The sequence below is a fragment of the Lactuca saligna genome, chromosome 7 (assembly GCF_052625555.1).
Source record: "Lactuca saligna cultivar CGN05327 chromosome 7, ASM5262555v1, whole genome shotgun sequence".
Taxonomy (NCBI): Eukaryota; Viridiplantae; Streptophyta; class Magnoliopsida; order Asterales; family Asteraceae; genus Lactuca; species Lactuca saligna.
The window spans coordinates 20,453,330-20,466,478 of NC_136423.1; the positions used below are offsets into that span (position 1 = coordinate 20,453,330).

General features: G+C 38.2%; 1 protein-coding gene across 1 annotated transcript; it reads left to right on the top strand.

The window, feature by feature from the left end:
* Positions 1 to 10,252: 10,252 nt before the first annotated feature.
* On the top strand, positions 10,253 to 11,655 carry LOC145006380 (uncharacterized). Its single transcript, XM_078965466.1, has 3 exons — positions 10,253 to 10,607; positions 10,684 to 10,909; positions 11,060 to 11,655. Exons 1-3 carry the CDS (start codon positions 10,329 to 10,331, stop codon positions 11,518 to 11,520), a joined length of 966 nt encoding a protein of 321 aa, XP_078821592.1. The 5' UTR covers positions 10,253 to 10,328; the 3' UTR covers positions 11,521 to 11,655.
* Positions 11,656 to 13,149: the final 1,494 nt, after the last annotated feature.

The following is a 13,149-nucleotide window of genomic DNA, read 5'->3' on the forward strand; positions in this document are numbered from 1 at the left end:
TGCCCTACCTCTCCCCAGCAAATGGGGGTCCGACACCTTCTCCCATACAATAGCTCAAAGGGTGGCATATCAATGCTCGAATGATGACTGTTATTGTAGGAAAACTCTGCTAAGGGAAAATACATGTCCCAACTCCCGCCGCAATCCAATACACATGCTCGAAGCATGTCCTCGAGCGTTTGAATCGTCCGCTCGCTCTGCCCGTCAGTCTGTGGGTGATATGCGGTACTAAAATGCAGCCTCATACCCAATTCCTCATGAAATTTCTTCCAGAATCTGGAAGTGAAACGCACATCTCGATCTGAGACAATTGAGATCGGTACTCCATGCCGCGATAGCACCTCCCTCACGTACCTCTCTGCGGAAGAGCTCTCACTGATAGCAAGGAAATGAGCACTCTTCGTCAACCTGTCTACAATCACCCAAATTGCATCGACGCCCCTCGCAGTCCTCGGAAATTTGGTGATAAATCCATAGTAATTTGTTCCCACTTCCACTTGGGAACCACTAATGGCTGCAACTTACCATGCGGTCTCTGGTGCTCGGCCTTAACCCTACGACAGGTTAGGCACCTCTCAACGAACCACGCGACGTCCCTCTTCATATAGGGCCACCAATACCCCTTCTTCAGGTCCATATACGTCTTAGTGGCCCCGGGATGGATCGAGAACTTCGATCGATGTGCCTCTTCCATCAAAATGGTATGCGTCCCGCCCACAAACGGTACCCAAATCCGACGCTGAAATGTCATAAGCCCCCGACTATCGGTAACGAACTCCGATACCTGCCCGATAACTCGCTCCCTCTTCTGGTTTTCTAGTCTCACAGCCTCAGCCTGGGCCCCTCAAATGGTGTCCAACACCAGAGTCATCACTATCAATCTCATGCAAAAATCCCGTATCAGGGCGCTTTCCGCCCTACGGCTCAGGGCATCAGCTACCACGTTAGCCTTACCCGGGTGGTACAGGATTTCGTAATCATAATCCTTTACCACGTCCAACCATCTCATCTGCCGCATATTCAGGTTGGGTTGATCCATCAAGTACTTCAGGCTCTTGTGATCTGTGTATATGGTACACCGGACCCCATACAGATAGTGACACCAGATCTTGAGAGCGAACACTACTGCTCCCAACTCTAGATCGTGGGTGGGATACCTCGTCTCATGAGGCTTCAGCTGCCTCGATGCGTATGCTATCACGTGCCCCCTCTGCATAAGCACCGCTCCCAACCCTGATATCGACGCGTCACAGTACACCACGAAGTCCTCCATTCCCTATGGAAGGGCTAACACCGGGGCTTCGCATAGCCTTAGGCGAAGTGTCTCGAAGGAGGCGTGTTGCTCTAAGCCCCATGAGAAAGCAACATCTTTCCGGGTCAACTTGGTGAGTGGCATGACGATCTTGGAGGAATCCCTGGTAAATCTTCGGTAATAGCCTGCCAATCCTAGCAAACTCCTGATCTTTGTAGGTGACCTCGGCACCTCCCAACTCATCACCGCCTCAATCTTGGCCGGATCGACCAATATTCCTTTCTGGTTAACGAGATGCCCTAGGAACTGGACCTCTCGTAACCAGAAATCACACTTGGAGAATTTGGCATAAAGCCTCTCCGATCTAAAAACTCCGAGGATCTCTCTCAAATGTTCCTCATGCTGCTCTCTGGATCTCAAATATACTAATATGTCTTCAATGAACACGATCACCGAGTGATCCAACATCGGCCTACACACTCTGTTCATGAGATCCATGAACACCGTCGGTGCATTGGTGAGCCCGAAAGGCATCACCACGAACTTGTAATGCCCATAACGAGTCATGAATGCTGTCTTCTGGATGTCCTCATCTCGCACCCTCACCTGATGATATCCCGACCTCAAATCGATCTTGGAGAACCAAGATGCTCCCTGCAACTGATCGAACAAATCGTCAATCCTCGGTAAAGGGTAACGGTTCTTGACCGTTAGCTTGTTCAATTCCATGTATTCAATGCACATCCGGTGTGCGCCATTATTTTTCTTAACAAAAAGGATAGGCGCTCCCTACGGCGAACTGGTTGACGGAATAAACCCCTTCCCCAGCAGCTCCTGAAGCTGTGAGGATAACTCCTGCATCTCTGGAGGCGCAAGGCGATAGGCGCAGCCCCCGGAACCAAATCAATATTGAACTCAACCTGCCTCTCGGGAGGCACACCCGATAACTCTTCCGGAAATACATCCGGGAACTCACGCACTATCGGAACCTCATCTACTGACCTCGGTCTCTCTGAATGAAGCCTCGTATCCATTACATATGCTACAAATCCCTTACAACCCTGCTATAGACTCTGCCTTGCTCTAGCGGCTGAACAAAATGCCGACCCAGAACGCGTACCCTCACCGTATACTGTCAGAACTCCCCCACTAGAGTCTTGTATGGTCACCAACTATCTCTCGCAGTCGATAACTGCTCCAAATTTGCTCAACCAGTCCATACCCACTATGACACAAACGTCACCCATCGCGATAGGAACTAGATCAATCGGAAACTCAATGCTGAAAATCTCGAGTACACACCCTCGGATCACCTCGGTGGCATACACCGCTTTCTCGTCAGCTATGGAAACTCTCATGGGTCGACTCAATGCCTCTCGACTAATACTGATGTGTTGAGTAAAAGACAAAGATACAAAATACTGACTCACCCCCAAGTCAAATAACACCAAGGCAGGTACAAAACTCACATGAAAAGTACCTACGCATATCATAATATAAGCACAATATCTCAACATAAAAGTAAATATATGAAAGAATACATACCAGCCACGACATCGGGCGCTGCGCGGACCTCCTCTGCAGTCAACTGGAAGGCTCTCCCTCGTGCCTTCGGTGCCTCGGCCTTCACGGGCCGATTGTCTGTAGCTCTCACCGCAGTAGGGGAAAACCCCTGAGATGCTCCCTGAGCTGTCCCTCGCAACTGTGGACACTCTGTCTTCCAGTGTTCGGTCTGGTTGCAGTGAAAACATACTGCAAACCCCTTAGGGTAATCCTTGGCCATATTCCCCTCCTTGCCACATTTGTAGCAAGACCCTGCTCTGCACACCCGATCGTGACTCTTGCCACACTTGCCACAAGTGTGGCCCTTCTGGCTCCCAGATCTCGAATCAGTGGGCTTGGCCCGCTTGGATGCCGGTTGAGACTGTGTCGGTCGCCGATCCCTCCCCTGAGACTCAGCCTCCTCCCCAACTTGGGTCTCCAGCTCTATCTCCCTATTCCGAGCATTTTCCTGAAGCTCAGCAAATGTCCGGTACTTCTAGTTCGCCACGAACTCCTATATATTCCTCCTCAAAACACTCAAATAGCGGCTCATACGTTCCTGCTCGGAGGACACGTGCTTTGGGCAAAACATCGCCTGCTCATGGAACTTCCTCGTAATTACTGTGACATAATCAGTACCCTACTCGAGGGTCAGAAACTCCTGGGCCAAACGATCTCTCTCCACCTGGGGAACGTAATCATCTCGGAACATAACAGTGAACCCCTCCACTGGTCCCTGGTCTGTGGTGTGTCCATACCATGATGCCTCTCTGAAATACAACATAAGATATCAGGAATTCGATCGAGTGTACACACACTCGATATCCCAATCCTACTTGATCTTTGGTACCCTAAGGATTCTTACTTGGACTGTGCACTGACCCGGTATCTTCAGTAGTACGGGCCCAATACGACCGTCCATACCGCATCAGCATTCATCCCAAGTCCTCCTCCCAGAGTCCCAAATCTCAAGTACGCTACTCTCTCTAATCATGTCCTACTCAGTAGCAGATCTCTCATAAGCTCCTCGTTGCTATCTAAACACTTTCAAGCATCTCTAGCAGCAAAACCCCTAGACTAAGGTATCATATATCAGGCCACTCTAGTCCTAATAAGAATACCTAGTCTACTCTAGCATGCATAACATAATTCATCATATAGTATAGCATAACGTATCCTTTAACACTTATTGTAAGGGTATTTTGGGAAATCACCGTTCGGGCGCTGGCTGATCGTACACACAGCTATGCTCTGTTTGTCTTAAAACTCTTTTTACTCTTTAAAATTTTACTTTATTATCAAAATTTTCCTCAAATCCTTAGTTTGAGTTCAAATACGCCCGAAGATGCATCCGAATCCCTCAAACCAAGGCTCTGATACCAAATTGTAACACCGTAGGATTTAAGACAATTTTTTTTTCGCATTTTAAAACACATTTTCCAAACACATTTATTAACACAATCCCATTGTATCATATCTTTGTTTCACAAAATATTTCCCAAGATCAAAATACATAAAATCCCATGTGTGTGTACGAATCATGCCGGTGCCTTCCCACGATCATCACTGGTACCTGAAACACATAACACATAACACTGTAAGCATAAAGCTTAGTGAGTTACTCAAAATACCACACATAACATATACTAGCCACTCGAGGCTATAACTCTGTGGGCCCTTGGACCCTAACTCTGTGGACCCTCTGGTCCTAGCTCTATGAACCTTTTGGTTCTAACTCTGATATACTCTGATATACACATGGCATAAATCACATAGAAATAATGCATGTGCAACACATCACATAAATAGCATACAATAACTCTATCACATAACCCTAATTACCACTCAAGGTAAAGTATAGTGAGAAAACTTACCTCAAATGTCTCGGTAAATCTCTGACTCGGTAGAAATACGATCTGGCCTCCGCCTAATCACATGAAGTAATACTCTCATAAATATAACTCTCACGACTAGACTCAACCCTCTCTTGGCACCCTCAGAAGGGTAAAAGACCATTTTACCCCTCTTTTGGCTCAAAGGCCCTCATTGTTTACCAAACCCTAAAAGTCAACCAAAGTCAACGGTCAAACTTTGACCCGACTCATCGAGTGCACTTGGGGAACTCGGCGAGTCTACACGTGTCCACTAACTCCCTAGTCTCGTTTGGCATGTCGAGTCCCTCCCCTTGCTCGACGAGTCACACCTAACATGAATCGCGGGGCCACCCCGACTCAACTCGCCGAGTCTCAAGATCAACTCGGCAAGTTCCACCTTGAACTCCAGTCCTCCAATCCCTCTATGACTCACTGAGTTATTCCCCCAACTCGGCGGGTTTACTCACTGTGTGATTTACGGGAAACCCTAACCCTACTCGCCGAGTCTGCCCTTGCACTCGGTGAGTTCATGCCATGCACAAACTCAACTGATCTCCTGAGGTCAGATATGTTCCTTTGGTCCATAGATCTGACCTTCCCAAGCCTAATAAACACGTAAAGCTCGAATCTTGACACTTATGGGACGTCTAGAAGATTTCACTTGGTGATTTAGCCCCAAAAATAACATCCTCAGCTCAACACCTCTACAGTTCAACATAAAGCAAACTGAGATAAGCTCTTTCGACCACTATGGGTCCAGATCCGCAATCTCAAAGTGAATAAGGGCCATGTTCTCACAATTTCTTCCATTAAAGGACATGAAAACTCTACATCTATGGATTCCTTCAACACAATAGATAAAGGGGCGATATAATACCTCAAAGATGAAGTCTTTAGCTCGAAATCCACAGATGCACCACCTTCTTGGTCTCCTCTAAGCTGGAAACACATCCTTCTTGCAAGAATCAACCACAAAGATCAAGAAATGGCTCGTTTCTTCTCACAATCGCTCTAGCTCTTTTAGGGTTTCTCTCTGAGGTTTGGTAGTTGCAAATGACGGCCCTAAGGTCCTTTAAATAGGTCCCAAACCCTGGAAATTAGGGTTTCATTAAACAGCATGGACTCGCCGAGTCCACTCATGAACCCGGATGAGAATCCGCGACCCTACTCGGCGAGTCTAAGCACCAACTCGCCGAGTCCCTCCATAAACTCCAAAATAAATGAATAAATAATATACCTGGGAATCCGGATGTTACAGATTCCTTAGGTCAATCCTTAGGAATGAATGGATAAATGATAGTTGATTCTTAGGGTAAAACCTTAAGAAATAAAGAGGATAATGGGGATGAGTATTTGGGTTGATTGTTTGATAATTGAATATAATAAATGTATTATTGTGGGTTGAAAACCCTATATGCTCACCAGGCTCCCAAGCCTGACCTACTCAGTTTTCTTTGCATTACAGGTAATAGCACAAGAGTATAAGTTGGTGGACCTGACGAAAGATTTTGTATTATAGATCAGTAGTTATAAATAATTGTTGTGGGGTCTATTTTATATTGTTTATACTTTTGGTCTGTATCGGAACATGACATCCTGAGGTTTTATTATTTAATGAAAATACATTCTCTTGAGAAACGTTTTGATAAATTTTATCATATTTTATTTTTGGGACAATTTCCGCAACTGTTTTCCTTAAAAAGGATTACTCTGATTTTAAAACAAAGCACAAACAAATCGGTCTTTTCTGGCCGCGAAATTGGGGATATCACACTTATGTCGATCCTTCCTTTTGATTCAGACTTTCAAAAATCAACCATTGTTGTTGTCTCTAAGGATTCACGAATTCCTACTTGTCTAGTCATGGAAAATTAGGCGTCAACTCAAGAAACTCAAGTAAGAAATTAATTCCCATTATGTTAATCTACCATGTAAATGCTATTCTTTCAATGTGTTATTGTCTGATGTTAGTCTTTGAATGTTTTACATTGATGTATAAAAGCATATTCTTATTATATTATTCGGGTTATAGAATCCTAATACAATTTATTTGGGTTTTTTGGGTTATATTAGGTCCTTAACATCTTATACATGTTATTCGGGTAACCACCGAACCGAAATGATTAATACCCGAACCGGACCTGTATTAGTTAATTGATTCGGTTTTCGGTTCATGCAATTACCATTTTTCGATGTTCAGGTTATTCGGGTTCGGGTCGGTTCGGTCTAGTTTTGACTCGAATAACATCCATAGTACCAGGTATGTGTCATTTCCTTTATTCCTTTCCTTTCTATACACACTGCGACATACAATACTTCACAGTCCACACTTATAAACCCATGACTGTCAAATGCGTCAATCACCCACTGTGAATCTATGTTGAATGTTAAATGTGATGTTTCCTTTAATTATTTAATGCAAAATGTTTATATTTCAATGTTTCACACTTATGAACTCGTTAATTTGATAATTTATAAAACAAACAATACAATTTGTGAATTTATGAAACATAGAAACAATCAACCACTTACTGTGAATATGTGATTCAACCTTTAGGAACATAAATTAGTGAATTTATGAAGTTATGATTTTAAATTCTTAATTTGTGTCCATATATGATATATGTTTATGTAATATATAATATTAATACTCTAATATATAAATTCTATATGAATATATAGTATAAAATCATCAATTATAGGTAATATTACAAAACCGCTATACCATATACCACCTTGATAATCACAATTTCAAATAGTAGCTTGTGACGGCTATTGAAATTTTGACCGCGATAACTGCATAGCTTGTAACTGATTTCTTTAGGTTTTTCTCATGATAGCCTACATGGTATAATCATTAGTAAGATGTTCGGAACTGTTAATGCTTATGACCACCGTAGCCTCGGCTGCTTGGTTGCTTAGGTCTTGTAGTTTGCTTAGATGTTGTCTTCTCAACGTGGTAACTTTTTCGTACAATTACAGATTTTAACGATCCTTATATCCACACGTTCGTATTTAAGTCTACTACAATTTTCATTAAGATTAATCATTTTAAAAAGTAATATATTTTTACTTACAAGTTTAGAAAAAAATGTTCATACATACATACATACATAAAGACCGCATGAATATAAAAATCGTAAGTAAAAATATATTACTTTTTAACGGGAATAATCTAAACGAAAGTTGTAGTAGGTTCAAATACGAATGCGTGGATATAAGGATAGTTAAAATCCGAAATCGTATGAAGAAGTTACGACGTTCAACACAAGACCTAAACCAAACCACAAGCCCTAAACATCCAAACAATCGAAGTCAAGTCATAGTGGCCCAAAACATCAACAACTCTGATGATTGTACCACATAGAATTCTATGAGAAAAACCTAAACAAACGTGTCATAAATACTAAATGTGTAGTAAAATAAGGATTTCTTTTGCAAAAAAAAAAAAAAAAAAAAAATATTAAAGATTAAATGTGCAAAAAAATATGTTATGGACTAAATGTGTATAAATTGAGAAATATATTACCCTATTAAATCATTTTTTTTCGAGTTACCTGAAGTAAACCTAGAGTTATGTAAGTTGAAGGAATTAATGTGGACGAAATAAAACTCATTAACCCAATATATACAAATAAAAAAAAATATATTATCATTTTAAATAATGATTACCATTGTTGGAAAAATGATTAATGAAATTAGTTATTATATCATTATATTATATTTATTAAAAACCATAAAATACAAAAAGTATAATCATTAATAAAAAAAAACTTCACAAACTATAATGGTATTTTGGTTTTTTTAATATTTACCTAAAAATATAAAAAAAACACATGTTTTTATATATGCGGTGATCTTTATCCAAATCCTTTACATAAATTAATCACATTCCGAAAACATTATTTCCCTTAAACAATACAAAGAACATGATAATATTTGTCTTCATGCCCTTTATGCTCAAAATTATTGAAAGAAATCATATTAAAACTGAAATGACAAATATACCCTCGTCACCAACCAATGTCAAGGGCATTATTGCCTAATCATCTCCAAATTCCAACCCATTGGCTTTACGCCGCGTATTAAATCCATTCCCGGTTTCGTGAAAGTACTTGTCTACAAGGCAATTAGATAGGGTACATGCAATACTACCATGGGCCCAACCTCATCAAATTATTTCCCCAATCCACGGTCTAGATTACCCGACGTTCCTCATCTAGGCTGTCTCATGGGCCCCACAGCACGAGGAGTCTCACCGGATCATACGACAAAATTCGAATATACTTTTATATACCTGTATACTGTCTTATACACACACTATTGTCAGAAAGGTTTTTACTAAATTCAGGAAAAAGTACAAGTTGTGATGCTTTGTTTACTAGTTTTACTAAACTGCTATATGGATGTAGTATGTTTGGTAGTAGTGAGTAGTATTATCTGGAGGTAGGATGTTTGGGAAAGTAAATTTGGAAAGTTAATGGAGCCTCCTATAATCTGTATTATTTCCCATATTAGTCCTCTACTTCTAAAAAGTGGTCATTAAATTCCGGAAAATATAATCGTTTTGCAATTCACTTTGGAATTCAAACTTGTAGATTTGTAGACATAAAATAATTTTAAACACATATCAAAAAACCAGTTAAAGTTTCTCAAGAACATGACAAAAGCTATGATATATTCTATCTTGAGTGGTCAAAAAGATAAATTCAAATATGTAGTATCAATTTTATTGAAATGGATCTAATAGGATCGATTAAAATATTTATAAGATCCAAAATAATATTTTTAATGAAAATACTATTATTATTCTAATATTATAGCTTTGTAGTTATATTTAATAGACTAATAAAAAGCTAACAAAATGTTAAAGCAACCAACTCAACTTGATCCATATTAATGATTTTCTATTGAGTCAAAACTAGTTTTCCATTTCAAACACCTCTAGTAAATAAGTTTATGCTCATTTTTTGTCAAATAATTCGTCTATCCATTTGATATCGGAGTTATTCAATTATGTTTCTTGATGAAAATAAATTAGAAAAGTTTAACAACTCTATTATGGGTGTACGACTGTATGTATTTTAATCCACTCTAGTAGGGGTGACTCTGATGAGGTATCAGGTGTGTGATTGCACATAACCCGCGTTGTAAATGAGCACACATATTTAATCTGTCGATAATTTATCATTAGTATGTTACTAATCAGTTGCAATTATCAAAAATCCAAGTTATTAATATGTCAAAAATCCAAGTTATTAATATGTCACGTATATAAATCAGGTAATTCACATCAAATGGATCCAAATCATTTGTATCACGGGTGTCGGGTGGATTGGTGATCTGCAAAAATAAATCCCGAATAATCAATCTTTCTTGCCAAGGGGTATGTTACAATTTTCCAAAGACGAAGGTGACTTTAGTAAATTAAAAAAAAATAAAAAAATACAGGAATATTCGAATATATCTATAATAATTACTGACTCAATATTGACGTGGATCCAAATTTGAGAACGAACAAACAGCAACAAATCACGTGGCACTTAATCACCCTGACCTTCACCCCTGTAATATATAACCACCATTTTTCTCCATTAAATTCATCGCAACAAAAACCATTATTCAGAAACAAAGAAAATAAACGTAGGAAAAGTAGGTCCATGGGAGGTGCCACCACCAGATTTCCAATGAGCCATCGAGTCCTGTCGCCAAGTCACAAGTACGGTGCCGGAGATAACCCGGCCGGCGATCAACCCGCCGTCCTATTGTCCGGTTCAATCTTTGGGTTTCTCGAGCAAGAAAACACCATGTTATCGTCGCCGGAGACTGACGAGTATACCGGAATCCAGCACGAAATCGAAGACGACGATGAGACCCAAAACCCAGAAAGAACCGAAGACAAGATTAAATTTTGGGAGACCCAACATCAAAATTTACATGTAAGTTATCAAGATTTTTGTATTTAATTCCCAACGGTTAAATTTTCTGAATTCTAACAATTTTCGTTTTTTACAGGCAACATTATTCAGGACGACGAGTTTAGAATCAAAAATACGAATTATAACGAAGGAAGTAGTAGGGGAACTCGAGGTGGTTGACAGTGTATGTTCTTGCTCAAGACCAATTTCCGGCAGTTGCCGGAGTTGCAGGATGACAGAAGTCTGCCGCCGGCTCCAGAATTCCGGCTACAATTCGGCTATCTGCAAGTCTAAATGGAAAAGCTCCTTAGAAATTCCTTCAGGTGATTAATTAATTAATTGACTAAAATTAAACATAGAACGTCAGAATCAATCATTTTCGATGTTTATAATATCTTCTAAGAAAGAGCCATTTATGTCAATTTATACACGATACGTTTGCTAAATAGTCGTGTTATTTATATGTGATATAGGTGAACACACGTTTGTAGACGTAATCGATAACTCCAATAGCAAGAAAGGAGATGTGAGAGTGATTATCGAATTAGAATTTCGTGGTCAGTTTGAGATGAAAAAAGGAAGTGAGGAGTACAATGAACTCGTATCCAAACTCCCAGATATATTCGTTGGCAAAATCGAAAGACTACAAACTGTGATTAAAATACTGAGTAATGCAGCAAAACGATGCATGAAGGAAAAGAAGATGCATTTGGGTCCATGGAGGAAGCAAAGATATGTGGAAGCTAAGTGGCTTAGAGTCGTTGACCGGACAACATGCATGAGTTTGACCAAACCATTGGCGAAGACGATTGATAGTTATTTGATCTCATGCCCTGTGAAGACTCGGGCTAAGGCATCAATGTTGACTATGGATCTTGATCATAAGTTGCCCATGGTGCCCAACTTTTATGCATCTGTTGTTGAAGTTTTGTAAGAAGTGATTATATTAGTTATATGTTTTGTATTAAGGTCATTGATTTAAACCGCTAATTGAGTGTAAATTTACGTTTATGGAGTTGGTAATTAATTAAATGCTCGATATGGAAATCATAGAGTACTCGAACCTCAATGTTCTGTTATATATTTTATGGTGTCTAGGGGATGCAGCAGTTTATTTATTTATTTATTTTTTTCAAATTTAATATATTTTCAACTGTTAGGCTAAAAACTATTTGATAAAATGATTCCTTCTTCAATATTTACGATTGACAATCAACAACATAAATGTGTGAAAAGATTAGTATATGGACGGTGACATTAAATATTAATTAAGTTTGTATGAACATTTTTTAAGGAGTTTAAGTTTACAATTTCACTTTATATTTTATATACTTGCTATCTTATATTATTTATTAAAACAAATAAAAAATATAAAAGTCTAAATACATCGAAAGTTTGAATTTATAAAAAAATAAAAAAAAATATTGAAAATTTAAAATTAAAATGGTTATTGTCTTTTAAGTTTAAACAAATAATTTAAATAAATAAAAAATTAAGATTAAATTTAAAAGTTTCAAACGTAAACGTAAAGTTGGCATTAATTAAATTGATACCTATTTATTATTATATATAAATACTATGTGAAATTTAATAAAATAAAATAAAAAAAATTAATTTATAATATTTATAAAATGACACGCGACAAGATAAATAAAAGATATGAGATGTAATAAATTTTATTTATTTATTAGAATATATTTAAATCAACTCGATATAAATTCTGAACAATAAGTTAAAATTCTAAATTTATTAAAAAACAAAAATAAACTAAGCAAGTTTTTTTTTTCTTTTTCTTTAGACTTTATCATTATTATTATTAATCAAAAACAATTTGTTAATTGCAACTCAACTACTTTATTTTTCTCTTATTTTTCTCCACACTTATTATATTCTCTTTTAATAAATATGATGCAATAACATATTATACTCTTTCAAGCATCAAAGCATGAAATCAAAAGAGAATAAGAAAAAAAGTGTGGCAATTTTGTGACTTGTAGTAAAGGTCATCCAAGATCATCACATCAGATGGTGTGGTGTTCCCCAACCTCCCTGTAGTGCCACCTCAACACACCTTATGGTTCGATGGGGGTATACTGTCTCGTCTTAGGCCAAATGTTATGTATGTGCCACACTTAGTGTTGTGAGCTAAGATAAACACTCAGTGCACAAGGACCAACATGCAGTCTTTGGTGACGATGCTAGCGGGTGTCCTCGTCATAGTGAAGGGGCTACTAGCCACCCCTTCCATCTTTCTGTGATATATATATATATATATATATATATATATATATATATATATATATATATATATATATGTTTATTTGAGACCGTGCTAATTTTGTGAGATATGAAGATACGATCCTAGCCACTCATCTTGAAGATAAAAAAAAAGTAAATTATAAAATGCAAAACAAAAAGAAAAATCCAAAAATTCATTTTTTAATATATCCAAAAAAAATAAAAAAAAGAAATTATCATTTTTTCGAAATATATGTGAAATGTTCTAATAAAATATTACACTATAAATAATAAAATCGAATTTTTAGAATGTTAGAATATTCTA